A 13,257-nucleotide genomic window follows, 5' to 3' on the forward strand; every position below is an offset into this window, starting at 1 on the left:
TTCTCTGTTTATTTTAATTTCGTATATTAATGTATCTACACCTTGTGTATTCCGTTGTTGTTTACAAAATGTACTTTTTAATACAAAATCTGCTTATATTTGTTCGTATTCGTGCACAAATGTCAATAAAATATGCATACGACTCTCCCTTTGTGTTTTATTGTGGAGTACTTTACCGGAAGTAGTTTCTTACATGACGAATTTATTCTGCGACATCTCACCGAACGAAGTAATGCCGTTCTAATGAAGTTAGCTAGCAAGCTAACTCCTTTTCTGTTATTTTTTTGTGTGTACCGCCGAAAACTAGACTGTTTTCTCGTCTCGTATTAGGTGAGTTCTGTAAATTAGTTTGCTAGTCAAATGTTAAAAGAGAGGTTGACTGATTTTGAAATGTAGTGGGCATGACTGCAGGGTTTTTAAAATGACAACCCGCGAATTGACTGACTAACTTAAACAACTGCTTGCTCAATGTAGCTAACGAACAATTAGCTAGCTACTTTACACTGATAACGTAGTGAAGTATTGCTAAATGTTAAGCTAACTGTGTTTTAATGACCATTTTATTATTATTTGTTGATATAAAGGGCGTGTTCATTGACTTTTGTTTTCTGCATAACCGGGAATTTTCTGGAGCTAATAACAACTGTGTATTTACTAAAAAATATATGTATTTACTAACTAAAATATACGTAAATGGACACAGCTAAGAAGCTTATTGACTCTGCTCTTTCTGTCTGTTATTTGGCACCAGCATTATTCACAACCATGTCATACTGGTCGTTTTTGGTCTGCCAATTTTAATCCACACCCACTAACCATCTGCACTCTTCACTTAAATCTACCTTAAGATGCAAGTGTGTGCAATACTGTATATTGTGCAATATAGCTTGATCAGTAACCTGCAATACTTTATATAGATTGTGCAATATTGTGTATAGTGTATAGTCTGTTTATAGTTGATAAATTCAGTTGTTTTATGTCCATAATATTCTCCTCTTGTGTATATTTTTTATTCTATTTTTAATGTTGCACTGAGCAGCTGTAACAAGTGAATTTCCCCGGTGTGTGGATCAACAATGTATGGCTATCTTATCTTATCTTATCTTCTCTTATCTAACCGTGCATGTTATTGACCTGTGTTGCAGTCTCAACCACAGGATGATTGACACAGAGAGGGGAGCCAGTGATGCTGATACAGCACAGCCCACCAGTAAGAACAAAGACACAGAAAAAAAGAAGCGGTCCCGTGTCAAGCAGCTGCTCGGTGATGTGAAGAAGCAAGTGGAGTTCTGGTTCGGAGATGTCAACCTTCACAAGGACCGCTTTTTGAAAAAACTCATTGATGAATCAGATGATGGATGTGAGAGGCCCTTAATATCAATAAAACACTACATTCATATCAGCCATCACATCATTTAAGGTCCAGTTTGTAAGATTTAGGGGGATTTAGTGGCATACAGCAGTGAGGATTGCAGATTGCAACCAAATGAAACTGCAACTGGTTAGTATTCCTTCAATGTCCAGAGGGACTTTACCTGGAGCTGAATTATCCGCAGAGGTCTTCTCTCCAGAAGAAAACAGAGCAGGCTATTTGAACACTGAATAAAGCAGCTTCACGTTAAAAATATGTATTTCTCTGACGTTGTTGGCTTGTCAGAGACAGGCAGTTCCCACCACAACATGCTAATGTGCACTTACTTTTTTTCTCTATAATCCCTTTGAACTCTGAGCAAATTGGCTTGATTTCTTCCAGCTATCAACTAGGTTGGCAAAGTTGTAAATGTGAATGGAGAAGAATATCTTGAGCTAATATTTGGTTTGTCCATTCTGGGGAAGGACCCCCTCCCCAAGTAGACGGCTCATTGTACAGTTAAAATAAACAAAAACACAACAATCAAAATTTTTAGGTGATTACATGAAAGAAAATATGCTTGTGATATTCCATTTCTGACAGTATATTCCCCCAAATTCTACACACTGAACCTTTTTTGTAAGTTTTGACATGAAGCCATTAGATTTTGTCTTAAATAATGTACTATATGTGCTTTTTAGATGTTGATATATCTGTGTTGGCAAGCTTCAATCGAATGAAGAAGCTGACATGTGACACCAAGCTTATTGCAAGAGCGCTGAAAAATTCATCTGTAGTTGAGGTACTGTGAAGTGACACTTTTCAGTCTTTTTTATGATTTATTCAAAAAAAATATTTGAGAGGTTGTAAATGAATCCAAAATAATTTCAACTGAATGGTGAACAAAAATCTATTTCAATTTTGTTTCAGGTTAACCTCGAGGGAAATAAAGTAAGGCGTCAGTTTCCAATTGGAGAAGTCCCAGAGGATGTTGATAGCCGCACAGTCTATGTGGTAAAGAGTTTTATGCTTTCAGTTTAATTTAATTTTGACAGAAATGTTTGGATGACATTTATATGTTCATATACTTTGAGTCTATAAAGAATGATGTTTCCTCTGATTAGTTTGCAGCTGGTTACATAATATGAGTAAAACTCTTGTATCATATAATAACATTTTTTAAATTTTTTTATTTATTTATTTTTTACCAGGAACTTTTGCCCAAGGATGTTACACACGGCTGGATAGAGAGAGTGTTCAGTAAATGTGGGAATGTGGTTTATGTCAGCATCCCCAGATATAAATCCACTGGCGACTCCAAGGGTTTTGCCTTTATTGAGTTTGAGACAGTGGAAGAAGCACAGAAAGCCATCGAGGTGATGACTGATTATTTTCTGAAATATCATAATATAGTGGGGTTTTTTTCAAGAAAAATATTAATGGAAAATGTTGATCTTTGAGACAGGTGCTCAATAATCCTCCTGAAGATGCTCCCAGGAAGCCGGGGATTTTTCCCAAGACGAAAAATAGGAAGCCCCTCCCTCTGCCTGTCGACAATCCACCATCAGGTACAATTCATTTAAATGCATTTCTTTTACATCACTGCTTCTCTCTACTGCCTAAAAACCTGAAATCCCAGACTCATGACAAATCTGATCCTGGCATAATATCAAGAAAAAAAGGCTGTTTCATGTCATTCATGTGCTACAGGGGAAGAGGAGGAGAAGAAAAAGCGAAAAAAGAAGAAAAAGAAAGAAGGCGCCACAGTACAAACTCCCGCTGAAGAGGCCACAGAACAGGTGATGGAAGCAGAGCCGTCAGAGCTAAAGAGGAAGCGCTCGGTGGGGGGAGATGAATTGGACGTCGCTGGCACTCAGAAGACACTGGGCAAACTATCTGAGAAAAAAAGGCGACGGTCGCAGACGGCAGAGGGATCTGAAAGTGAAGTACCATCTAAAATGAGGAAGATGAGTGAAAGTGAAGCTGGAGAGAAGGAAAAGGATGTAACAAAGACTAGTAAGTGATCAAGTCTTCCCCTCTCTACACTTTGTCTTTTAAAACAGTTTTTACATCAATGAAAGCACGAGCCAGTTGTTGTGTTTGCTGTGTTATTTCCCTTTTAGAACCGCCCACTAAAAGTGACACAGAGAGAGGTGTTGAGGAAGGGAAAGAAAACAGAGATGATTCAACAGTTAAAGCAAAGAGGAAGAGAAAAAAGAAACACAAGGAGAAACTGAAAATCGGGGAAGAAGTCATCCCACTCCGGGTTCTATCAAAGTAAGATAGCACATCCCTTTTTCTTCATGGACAGGGAATTCAGTTAGAGGTGAAAATCCTTTCAGAATTCAAACGAATATAACACACTGATGAATGTCTTTGTTCCTCTTTTGTGCACATTCAGGAAAGAGTGGCTGGAGTTAAAGGATGAGTATCTAACCTTGCAGAAGCGCAGCATGACGTCACTGAAGAAATGCATGAATAAGATTGATCACAAAGAGCACAAGAGTCTGATGGAGACAGACAGTCATCCTCCAGATGGGAACGGTGAGTTTGCTCTCCACCAATTCCATGGATTCATGTTCAAATGGACAAACTGCAGACTGTCAAAAACGGGTAAAACACAAGTGGTGCTCAACCCTTGGAGAGCTTGGATCAACGTCATATTTGTGATGCTGCCTTCAGACACCTCTCACAAGGATTTAAACATATAAGACCTGAGAAAATTAGTTTGATTTTATTTGAAAACAAAGGAAAAAAGGTAATGAGCAACTTGGCAAGACACGTGGTGAACATTGAAAAAAAACAAAAACAAATTAGTAAAAGGTGACAAGAAAACGACTTGAAAAATACAATCCATCAAAAGGAAAACATAAATTAAAAAACTAAATATGTCATTCTTACAATAATATATTTTAAAAAATGCTCTTTCTTAAGATAATTTTCCTCTCTCTTTTTTATTTATTTTTTTTGCTTTTTAAATTGTCAGTTACATGTTTTCTGGTACATTTCAGAACTGTTGCATTTACCTTCAGTTTTATCAGTGACGATGACATGAAGACAGTAAGCTGTGTGTTAACATCACTGGTTCTGATCTATTTTATGCTATACTGTTGCTTTATGTGTTTCTCCTTCTAGTTGAGAAGAGTAACAGAAGTGAGAAAGCGATGAACCAAGGTCCTCAGTTTACCAGTGGTGTTATCATGAAGATTACAGACAACAAGCCGCTACCAGGGAGGAAGTTCATCAAAGTACAGTATAACTCAGTGCTCTCTTGTCAGCCTTACTGGCAAAAATCATATCATCTGTATTTGGTTATCAGATTCTACAAATACAGAAAACTATCTGACTCTTATATGGAGGCTGGTCTATCTATTGTTTGGATGTAAAAGCAGCACTTGGACAGTTTGTTACAGATAATTGATTGTTAAAAATTGAACCTTTTGATATTCAAGAACGTTTTGATCACCAACAAATTTAGCCCCAAACTTTACTGTGTGAGACTGATCCTAATTCATGGTAAACAAAACAAAACAAAACAAAACAAAACAAAACAAAACAAAACAAAGATTTCCCATTACCAAAGGCTTTCTGCATGTCATTAAAAAGTCTTAAAATGCCTTAAATCCATTTATCCATAAAATTTTGAAATCAATGAGTTTTTTTTTTTTATTTCTACATTTTATCTAAGCTCATCATCTTTAAATTTATTTTTGTCGAAGTGAGTGGAGTTCTTCTGCATGGACATCCACATTTCTGATGTTGCAAATCTTTACATTTACCACTGAACCTTGAACTGTCTTTACTTTACACTTACTCTGATCTGTTGGCAAAATGCAGATTAATGCAACTTGCTCTAATAACCTTATTCCTACATAAAACCTAGCTCTGCGTGGGACCACATATATACTACCTACCATCATACTTACCTTACCTGTAATGGCCATTTGTACAAAAATCAGTCTTAAAATTGGTTACATTTCAAGTTTTTTAAGACCTCCGCTAGATCAGTGTCTGATACCGGTAGACACCAAGTGAAGCAGTTGTAACTGTTCAATGTCATCACACACAGATCTGCAAGTTTTTATCAACATTAACTTTATTTGTGCTTGTCTGTGGGTTATTTTGTGTAGGATGCTCTGTGCAAAATATCCCCTGTGGCATACATCGACACCTTGGAGGGAGACTCTGAGGGTCACATCCGCTTTCACACCCCCGAGGAAGCTCAAGCCGTGAGCGACGCCAGAGAAGAGCTACAGAAAGAGCACAGCTGGAAGCTTGAGATTCTCTCAGGTATGACTTTTTATTTCCTTAGTTCAGGGTAGAAATATTTGTGGATAGAATGTGAGCACCTCTAATCCCCCCCCGAGTTGAGGACAGCTTGTGGATGACTGAGCATGTTTTTATAATTGATGAATGCAGAAATTATTCATTGGGACAGCGCCCATCAGGTCATCTCAAGTTCTCTGTTTTTTAGAGGGTTTCTTAAGAATTGTTGATTGGATTTTGAGTCATGAGTAATGACGTTAACATAATAAAAATCCATTCAATGCCTTTTAAAGGTGACAATGAACAAAGGTACTGGCAGAAGATCCTAGTGGACCGCCAAGTCAAGCTGAATCGTCCAAGGGAAAAGAAACGCGGTACAGAGAAGGTGAGATCCCCCTTTACATTTTTAAACAGAAAAATATATCCATGCTACTGTGCACAGTGATATATTATTGATCGAATATTCAATTCCGTGTATCAACAAGATGTTTACAGTAAGCTGTATTAGTTCTTAGCAAAAATATGAGAAATCCAGATAATGTATTTAGGATGTGTAATCTTAAGCTGTGACATTGTTTTGCCAGATATGGTAATGCATATTTCATATACACTGTTTCATGTAGTAATATGTTTGTATGTTCAGAATGCCTGTACAGGAACTGTGACATGCAGTACCACCCGCACATGTGACCACGAAGTTTTGCAGCCTGACCCGAAACTGTACATTCTACATTGACCATGCGGTGTTATTCAAGGAACACAATTTAATTGAATATTTTTTGCTCATTCTTATCATTTTAAGCAGCACAGTTTCACAGTTAATGTGCCTGCACTCTATTTAAGTGGTTTTCATAACCAGTTAGTGCCAACACACAAAGCCAGCATTTAGAGGATTACATCGTTAAAACATTGCATTTCATTTTATTTTGATAAATCTATCATCCATCACTCACAATCAGGCTTACAAGCTCTGTGTTTCCAGAACTGTACCTGGAAAAAAAGTTTAAATTAAAGTGAACACAAAATACAACCCGCGAATCACCCGTGCAGGACTCTGGTGCTTCCCCTTTATTTATTTGCAATCACATCTAATTTCTTATTTCCCTGTCACACTTCAGCTCATATCCAAAGCCGAGAAAATCATCCTCGCCCGCGCAAAGGAGGCTCACAAGCACATCCGTTTCCAAGACGACTGACAGCTGCCGAAACTAGTTTTTGACAACCTTACATGTTTAACTATGTCGACTTGACATGATGTGATTTGAAGAGGTTAATCGATCTTAGCTGGAAGAGAACTGTATGAGAACATGAAGAAGTCTAAACAAGTTAATATTTTTTGTTTGCACTGAAGTGCCCGAGAGAATGCTGCTGTGCACATAGACGGTTATGCAACATTTTTTTTTAAATTGAAACCCCTTTTTTTCATAGAGAGATTCTGTATATGATGTAAATATCATTGATATAGAAGTTCTCCCAGTTAAGACATGGACAAGTCATGACATTTCCTTTTGAGGATATTTGCCGTTTTGTTTTTTAATAAAATGTCATTATTTGATTATTAAATTGTTTTGTTTTTTTAATCAGTTGTGCTTCTTATTAAGTCTGTATGAGAGTAAAAAATGCTTTCCATAACAGGAATAATGGATACCAACCATCATGTACTCAACCCTGCTATTACAATGAATTATTGTACTTTAAAGGGAGCATTCATCCCAGATGAAAAATCAAATATTTGGTCCAAATTATGGTTTTGAATCTTTTGCAAAGTCACTGGCTAGGAGATGTTTCAGTTGCAAAAGTGTTAATTTATACGCTGCTCATTAATTGTTATGATAGGCCACATTTAGCTGTCTAACTTATAAAAACTTGTTTCCCAAATGCAATCTGAATTCTCTTCAGTTAAGTAGCTTACATAACACTGAAAATGAGTTGTGCTGCGGAGTATCAGTGAGATGCTTAATGGTATAAAAATAGCTGCCGTTACATAATCTCAGTACCATTTATGGCTTTTATTGGTGTGAAGTTTGAAACTACCTGAGGTAATGTGTGGCAGCCCGACATCTCATCATCAGCCTGCTTTCTAGGAAACCTTAGCTTCTGCTAGAAACCATGCAGCTGATGATTTGGTGGCCCTGAGGGGGCTCCTCACGAATGCCGACGTCAGTCCAAGTCACCCCTCTGTCCACAGAGGTGGTCCAGTACATCCTGGATTCTTCTGTCCCATTGGAGATGCATTCCAAGCCAGAAAACGCTTCGTGCTCCACAGGACGTTGAGGTGTCTTGGTGGTGTTACAACTGGAATCACAGACTGCAGACTGCAGGCTTAAAGGCTTTGGGTTGGTTGTGCAGCTCTCGGCAGGCTTAGCTGAAAAGATGGTTTTCTTGGGCCAGTCCAACTGTTGTTTACAGACAATGGGGAGACGTCGCGGTGTGTTCCAAACTTTGTAATCCTCCATCATGGTGGTCGTCGCTTGAAAGGGCTCCTTGTTTTTCCCTCTTGGTTTCACAGATGGCAAGATTGGTTTGGTGCGCTCGCACTTGTGTGCCGTGTAGTCCGCATGAGTTGTGGAGAGGTAGTCCTGATCTGCAGATGGACTGGCTTCTTTGGCTTTGCCTTGGCTGTGGAACTTAGTTTCAAGGGACCAGGTCTTGATTTGCTGAAAACGTTCATTGGCTGGGTCAAAATGTTCTTGGTTTTTGTCCCAAACATCCTTTGGCCTCACGGACACGGCGGGCTCTGAAAGTAGACCTTTGGTTTGGTAGACGGGCTTCTCTGTGCGTCTCCTAGGCTGCGCTGGATAGCTGACATAATCCAATCTGTAGCTGGTGACGCTTTCAAAAGGATGTAGAATTTGTGTCTGTGGGACTGGTGTGGAATTGGTTTCGACTTGAACAGATTTTTTCTGCAAGCCACTTTCTTTGGAAGCACAGTCTGTAACATGTAATCCTTGTTTGACTTTCAAGCTGTCGGACAGCTTAAATGGCTGAAGCTTGTTTGCTTTCCATGCTCGGAAATCATCTGAAAATAAGAAACAGCAAGTGTGGATGTGTATATTTGTTGTTTTACACTAATGCGTTGTAAGACTATGGTTGGTCAAATTGCTTACTTTTGTACACTGATGTGTAGTCCACCTTGGATGCCATCTGGTTCACTGCAGAGCGATAAGGATTTTGTGGCGTGCTGCTGCATCTCTGTTGGCCACTGGGTGGCAAAGATGGCTGTGGGGCCTTTGGTGGATGTTTTATCCATTTGTGGGTCACATGGGATGATCTGAAACACATGGTAATGATGTGAGATTTGCCAATTTTTGCTCCAGAAATGTTTTTTCCAGGTGTGATTTAAAAAACACTTCTAGCCCCTCAAATCTGACGTGTACACTGTAAATAATATGCAAAATGACTTCCACCACCTCACCTGGGGCAGCCTAGACATGTAGCACCCAGGTGCAAACATTGTGCCTCACTGACCATTAGTCCCCAGAAGTGGAGCGACTTTACATGTCTTCAGATCTTACCTTAGAGTGGTCATATTGGCACTTGTGCCTTTCAGTGCATGGTGAGGGTCTTTACGTGTTGAACTTGTGACCACAGGCACATGGCAGCGTGGAGGAAGGAACCTCTCCTGGTACTCCGTGGTCATGGAGGACCGTGTCTGCGCTCTCTGATGGCCGGGCTGCTTCCTGGATGTCAAGGCAAGTTTATTTAACTCTTTCATCTAGGAGGTAATTGTGAGCTAATCTACAAAAGAAATACAAGGCATGAAGAAGAATAAAAAAAACCAACTGTACTGTTAATTGGAGCAATTTTGGAATATATATACCATTTGGTTATTGACTGCACAACCCTCTCGCAGCCCAGAGCATACTCTGGGCACAGACAAGGCAGCAGAATGCCAAACACAGCTTAAGTGTAACCTAACCATTGATTGTGATCAGGCTAAAAGTTACTTTTCAATGGTTTCTGCTACAGCTGCTTCTCTCGTCCATTTATCCGATCAGCTCTGACTGGATCAACAGATCAGTTGTCCACCTTGAGATTCAAACTCTTAAAACTGCGGCTGAGGAAAAAAAGGAAATCGTGACGTGTTCTGCCTGCGCTGCATTCATAAAGCTGCAAAAACAACCCAATTTAGGGAGAGGGCACGGAATGATTAAAAAAAGGGATTTGTGGAGAACTGAGATGCTCAAAATTGTCACAGAGACACAAAAAGACAACAAAAACATGCAACTGAACTGCAAAGAGATGTAAAAACGAGGAAAATGTGCAAAACAACCAAAAAACAAAATCACCCCAGAGAGACATCTAGACCTCTAAAGGCACAAAGAGATGCAACACAAAAACATAAAAATATATCTGTGCCCTGGTACCCATTGTTTAATAGTCTTCCCAGGGATAAAATAACATGTTTGACATTGCATGTGCTTTCTTTTAAGCAGCACCTTTCAACAAAAACAATCAAATAGCATTTATTTTGAGCCTATATAATAATAAGTAAGACAAGAGTTGTACACCCTCTAGAATCAGCATAAAAGCCCTGCAGGAATAAAGGTGATCACACATTTTTAGCAGAAAACCCCAAGAAATATATCCTGCAACTGTAGTTCACATAATTCTATTCAAAACCAGGTAAAATAAAAAAAAACAACAACCCCAAAAACAAGCAGGTCACGAGCTAATTTTCTTCAAGATACCCCAAGGAAAACTGCTATCTTTCTATAAATAAAGCATTATAAATAGATGACCTCACCTCATAGATGTGGCTTGCTGAGTGTCGTTTTGCTGCCTCATGGTTTTGGGGTGCGTCGCTCGTGAGGCGCTGCCCCCGGTGCGCTTTTTGGCGTCCTGTGGCTCGGAGTAGTTGCAGCCTGCTCTGTGACTGAGTGCTGGAGGCCTAACGCATATGAATTATTGACCGGAGGGACACGGGGTGTGTGTTGAACGAGAGTAGCACGCAGCGACCGAGAGCTTCTAAAAATAAACACCAGTGGATTACTCCGTGATGCGGGCCCGTTGTCAAGGCGAGGACGCTACGAGTGATGATGCGCTTTTTGGCGCGTGAAGAGGATTTCAAACCATCTGTAGTAATCTTACATAAAGTGGAGGAACCACTTTTTAAAATGACACAAAGCACTCCATCAACATGTGAGATTATGTTGCTTTTTACAGCATTTTTTCATGTTTTAATATGCTGAATATACAAAGTGCAGTCGGGTCGTGCATTTTTTTTGCAACGTGACTTGAACGCAGGACTCCATCTGTTAATTTGTAGCATGTCCAAAAAAAAAAAAAAAAAAGGAGAAAGTGGATAGAAACGCACGTGCACAAAAAAGAATCACCGATTTTGCACACGGATGTAGTCAGCAGGATTTTTGCCACACAAAAATGTTAAATTATGGATTATGGAATCTACAACATTAAGGGCAGTTCTGAGTTTGTCCGCTAGATGGCGCCCAAAGCTTTAATAACACATAGATACCATAGGGTTCACACTGTTACTTAGGAGTCTTTCTGGGCACCTACATTGACAGAAATTATGACGTTTGGAATAAAGAGCAAGACAACATATATCTGGAGTAACATTAGAATATAGCTAGTTGAGTGAGAATGAGATGAGCCATTTTTTTATGCATTACAACCAAAGCTGTATAAATATACTTCTTAAATTTGCACATTGGCTCTACAACAGCTTAAAGAAACCATATACACTTGACCTCTTTACAATATTAAAAACATTTGGCAAAATACATATAAATACAAGGAAAGTTTCAAAAACAAATCAAAACAGGGAAGGAATGAAACAAAAAGAAAAAATACTTAAAGAAAAGAAAAAAAAGACATTCCTTAAAAAGACAGCAAAATCCTTGATAATGTGTAGACTACCATGCGCCGTAATATCTGAATAAATACTGGCCATGTGTGGTTTTGCAATGAGGAATGTGAAGATGGTCAGCCTGTGAAGTTATTGATATTTTTAGACTGACATTACAGTATTTGTGTTAATATTCTGTACTATTCGGCAATTCTTAGTCCTAATGCTAGACATATTTTATACAGCTGTATTAATGCTGTATGGTGGAGAACTCTCAGAAGCATCATTTAGACCTTGACATAACTGCAGCTTCCATAGATTTTCAGTTACAGAAGAAATTCTGATATATCAGCCCTGTAAATGAATTATCAAATAATTTCAATGAACTGTTAAAATAGCTCTTTGATTTATAGGTCTTCAAAGAACCTGTGAGTCAAATGCACATTAGTAATTGGGATACATTTAGACAGTTTACTCAGTCAGATTGAAATAATAGTAATGGTCATGTTGTCTATAGTAAAGGTCTTGCACACCTACACAGGTGTTTTCAGTTATTCTGGTTGATTTGACCTCAAGATAGGAATCACATGAAGTCAGAGAATCAACCAGTAAGAATCAGAGAGGGGAATGTTGTTCCGCCCCAGCAGGAGAGCAGCAGATGCCATTCAAGCCTTCTTTTCCCCCAAAGAGGCCAAATCCGGCAGATTATTACAATCACCTGTGTGCATGTCCAAATCTCCCTTATTTTGTACTGGTTATCTGACGCATTTTATGTAAAGATTTTGCATACAAAACCTTGAGATTATGAAGCAAAACAATCACTCCAGTGTCTTTCTGCTACTGTTTCTAGTGTGCTTTAGGATTGCTTATGTGAAGTTGCCTCTAACACTATTCTAAAAGAATGGATGTGTGTACTTTTGTGGACATATTGTTCTCCATATAAACTGTTTAACTCAGATCCAAATACCATGCCAGTGAGGTTATGTCTAATTTTAAAAAGAAATATCTAAATAAACCTGGCCCATAAATGAGACTTAAACTTAAAGTTCAGGAGTGTAGGTCTTTTAAGAGTCTGTATAAAAGCTTGATTGTTTGGGGAACAAAAAAGGGACAAAGGGTGTCAAATGATAACTCATGGAGAACTCAGACTTCACTCACATCCTTCATTTTCTCTGGCTGATTTTGAAGATATCTTTTCATAGAGAAACATTAAAATGCAAAAAAGATGGAAAGAGGAACCTCAGATTGAGAAGTCTGGACCCTGGAGAGGTTTATGGATATTTGAAGTCGTTCCCCATTAAGAATTTCTCACTGCATCTGAAAAACGACTTCTTTATTCTGAGTCACTCAAAGTACACTTTCACATCTTGGAATGGATGAACAGTGTGGGGGGACAGATGCTGATATTGTTGTTCATTGAATACCGCTCATGACTAGCTCAGAATGAAAACGTCAGTCTGCACATTTAACTGAAAGTGCAGCCTTGAGTGTTGATGACAGAACTCTTGTTGTATTGATGCTAAAGTAAGCTCAGTAAATAGATTATAGATCTGTGTGCCACTCAGACAGCTTGTTGAGTTATGAATGTGGATTAGAGTTGATGCAAAGTGCAAAAAAAAAAAAAAAATCTTTATTTCTGTCAGTAGTTTAGTTTGAAACCCTGCATGAATTTCTTCGAAGTGATTTTGTACCCCTACCTTGTGCCAGTATCATACAATGTGAACCACTCATTATATGCACTTTCTGCTACGGTGCTATCCAACTACACAAAACATCTTTTTAGAATTCAAGCCATTACACAGCACAGGAGGGACACAGACAGCGAGGGTCG

General features: G+C 38.7%; 2 protein-coding genes across 3 annotated transcripts; one reads left to right on the plus strand and one right to left on the minus strand.

Moving 5' to 3' along the window:
• The first annotated feature begins 188 nt into the window (after positions 1-188).
• Positions 189-7,180, plus strand: larp7 (La ribonucleoprotein 7, transcriptional regulator). Of its 2 annotated transcripts, none has more exons than XM_042512775.2 (13): positions 189-330; positions 1,146-1,360; positions 2,053-2,153; positions 2,282-2,365; positions 2,563-2,727; positions 2,817-2,919; positions 3,062-3,367; positions 3,475-3,628; positions 3,753-3,895; positions 4,487-4,599; positions 5,482-5,641; positions 5,911-6,002; positions 6,736-7,180. In XM_042512775.2, exons 2-13 carry the CDS (start codon positions 1,159-1,161, stop codon positions 6,811-6,813), a joined length of 1,701 nt encoding a protein of 566 aa, XP_042368709.1. In that variant the 5' UTR covers positions 189-330; positions 1,146-1,158; the 3' UTR covers positions 6,814-7,180. The 2 variants fall into 2 exon arrangements, with proteins under 2 accessions (XP_042368709.1, XP_087929298.1); XM_088073172.1 differs by having other exon boundaries at positions 229-323; positions 1,131-1,360.
• Positions 7,164-12,111, minus strand: LOC121962414 (uncharacterized). The gene is made up of 4 exons (XM_088073173.1): positions 10,365-12,111; positions 9,133-9,297; positions 8,725-8,888; positions 7,164-8,636 (listed from the first exon to the last, which is right to left on the minus strand). The coding sequence occupies exons 1-4, from the start codon at positions 10,403-10,405 to the stop codon at positions 7,708-7,710; spliced, it is 1,299 nt and encodes a 432-aa protein (XP_087929299.1). The 5' UTR covers positions 10,406-12,111; the 3' UTR covers positions 7,164-7,707.
• Between the last annotated feature and the right edge of the window lie 1,146 nt (positions 12,112-13,257).

The sequence above is a fragment of the Plectropomus leopardus genome, chromosome 23 (assembly GCF_026936395.1).
Source record: "Plectropomus leopardus strain MGB_pleo_1.0 chromosome 23, ASM2693639v1, whole genome shotgun sequence".
In the NCBI taxonomy this organism is placed as follows: Eukaryota; Metazoa; Chordata; class Actinopteri; order Perciformes; family Serranidae; genus Plectropomus; species Plectropomus leopardus.

Coding starts and splice junctions, on each gene's coding strand:
- larp7 (XM_088073172.1), top strand. CDS start 244: ATGAAGTTAGCTAGCAAGCTAACTCCTTTTCTGTTATTTTTTTGTGTG. Junction 2,920..3,061: donor TGTCGACAATCCACCATCAG/GTACAATTCATT, acceptor CATGTGCTACAG/GGGAAGAGGAGGAGAAGAAA. Junction 3,629..3,752: donor CCACTCCGGGTTCTATCAAA/GTAAGATAGCAC, acceptor GTGCACATTCAG/GAAAGAGTGGCTGGAGTTAA.
- LOC121962414 (XM_088073173.1), bottom strand. CDS start 10,405: ATGAGGCAGCAAAACGACACTCAGCAAGCCACATCTATGAG. Junction 8,889..9,132: donor GCCAATATGACCACTCTAAG/GTAAGATCTGAA, acceptor CATGTGTTTCAG/ATCATCCCATGTGACCCACA. Junction 8,637..8,724: donor CTACACATCAGTGTACAAAA/GTAAGCAATTTG, acceptor TCTTATTTTCAG/ATGATTTCCGAGCATGGAAA.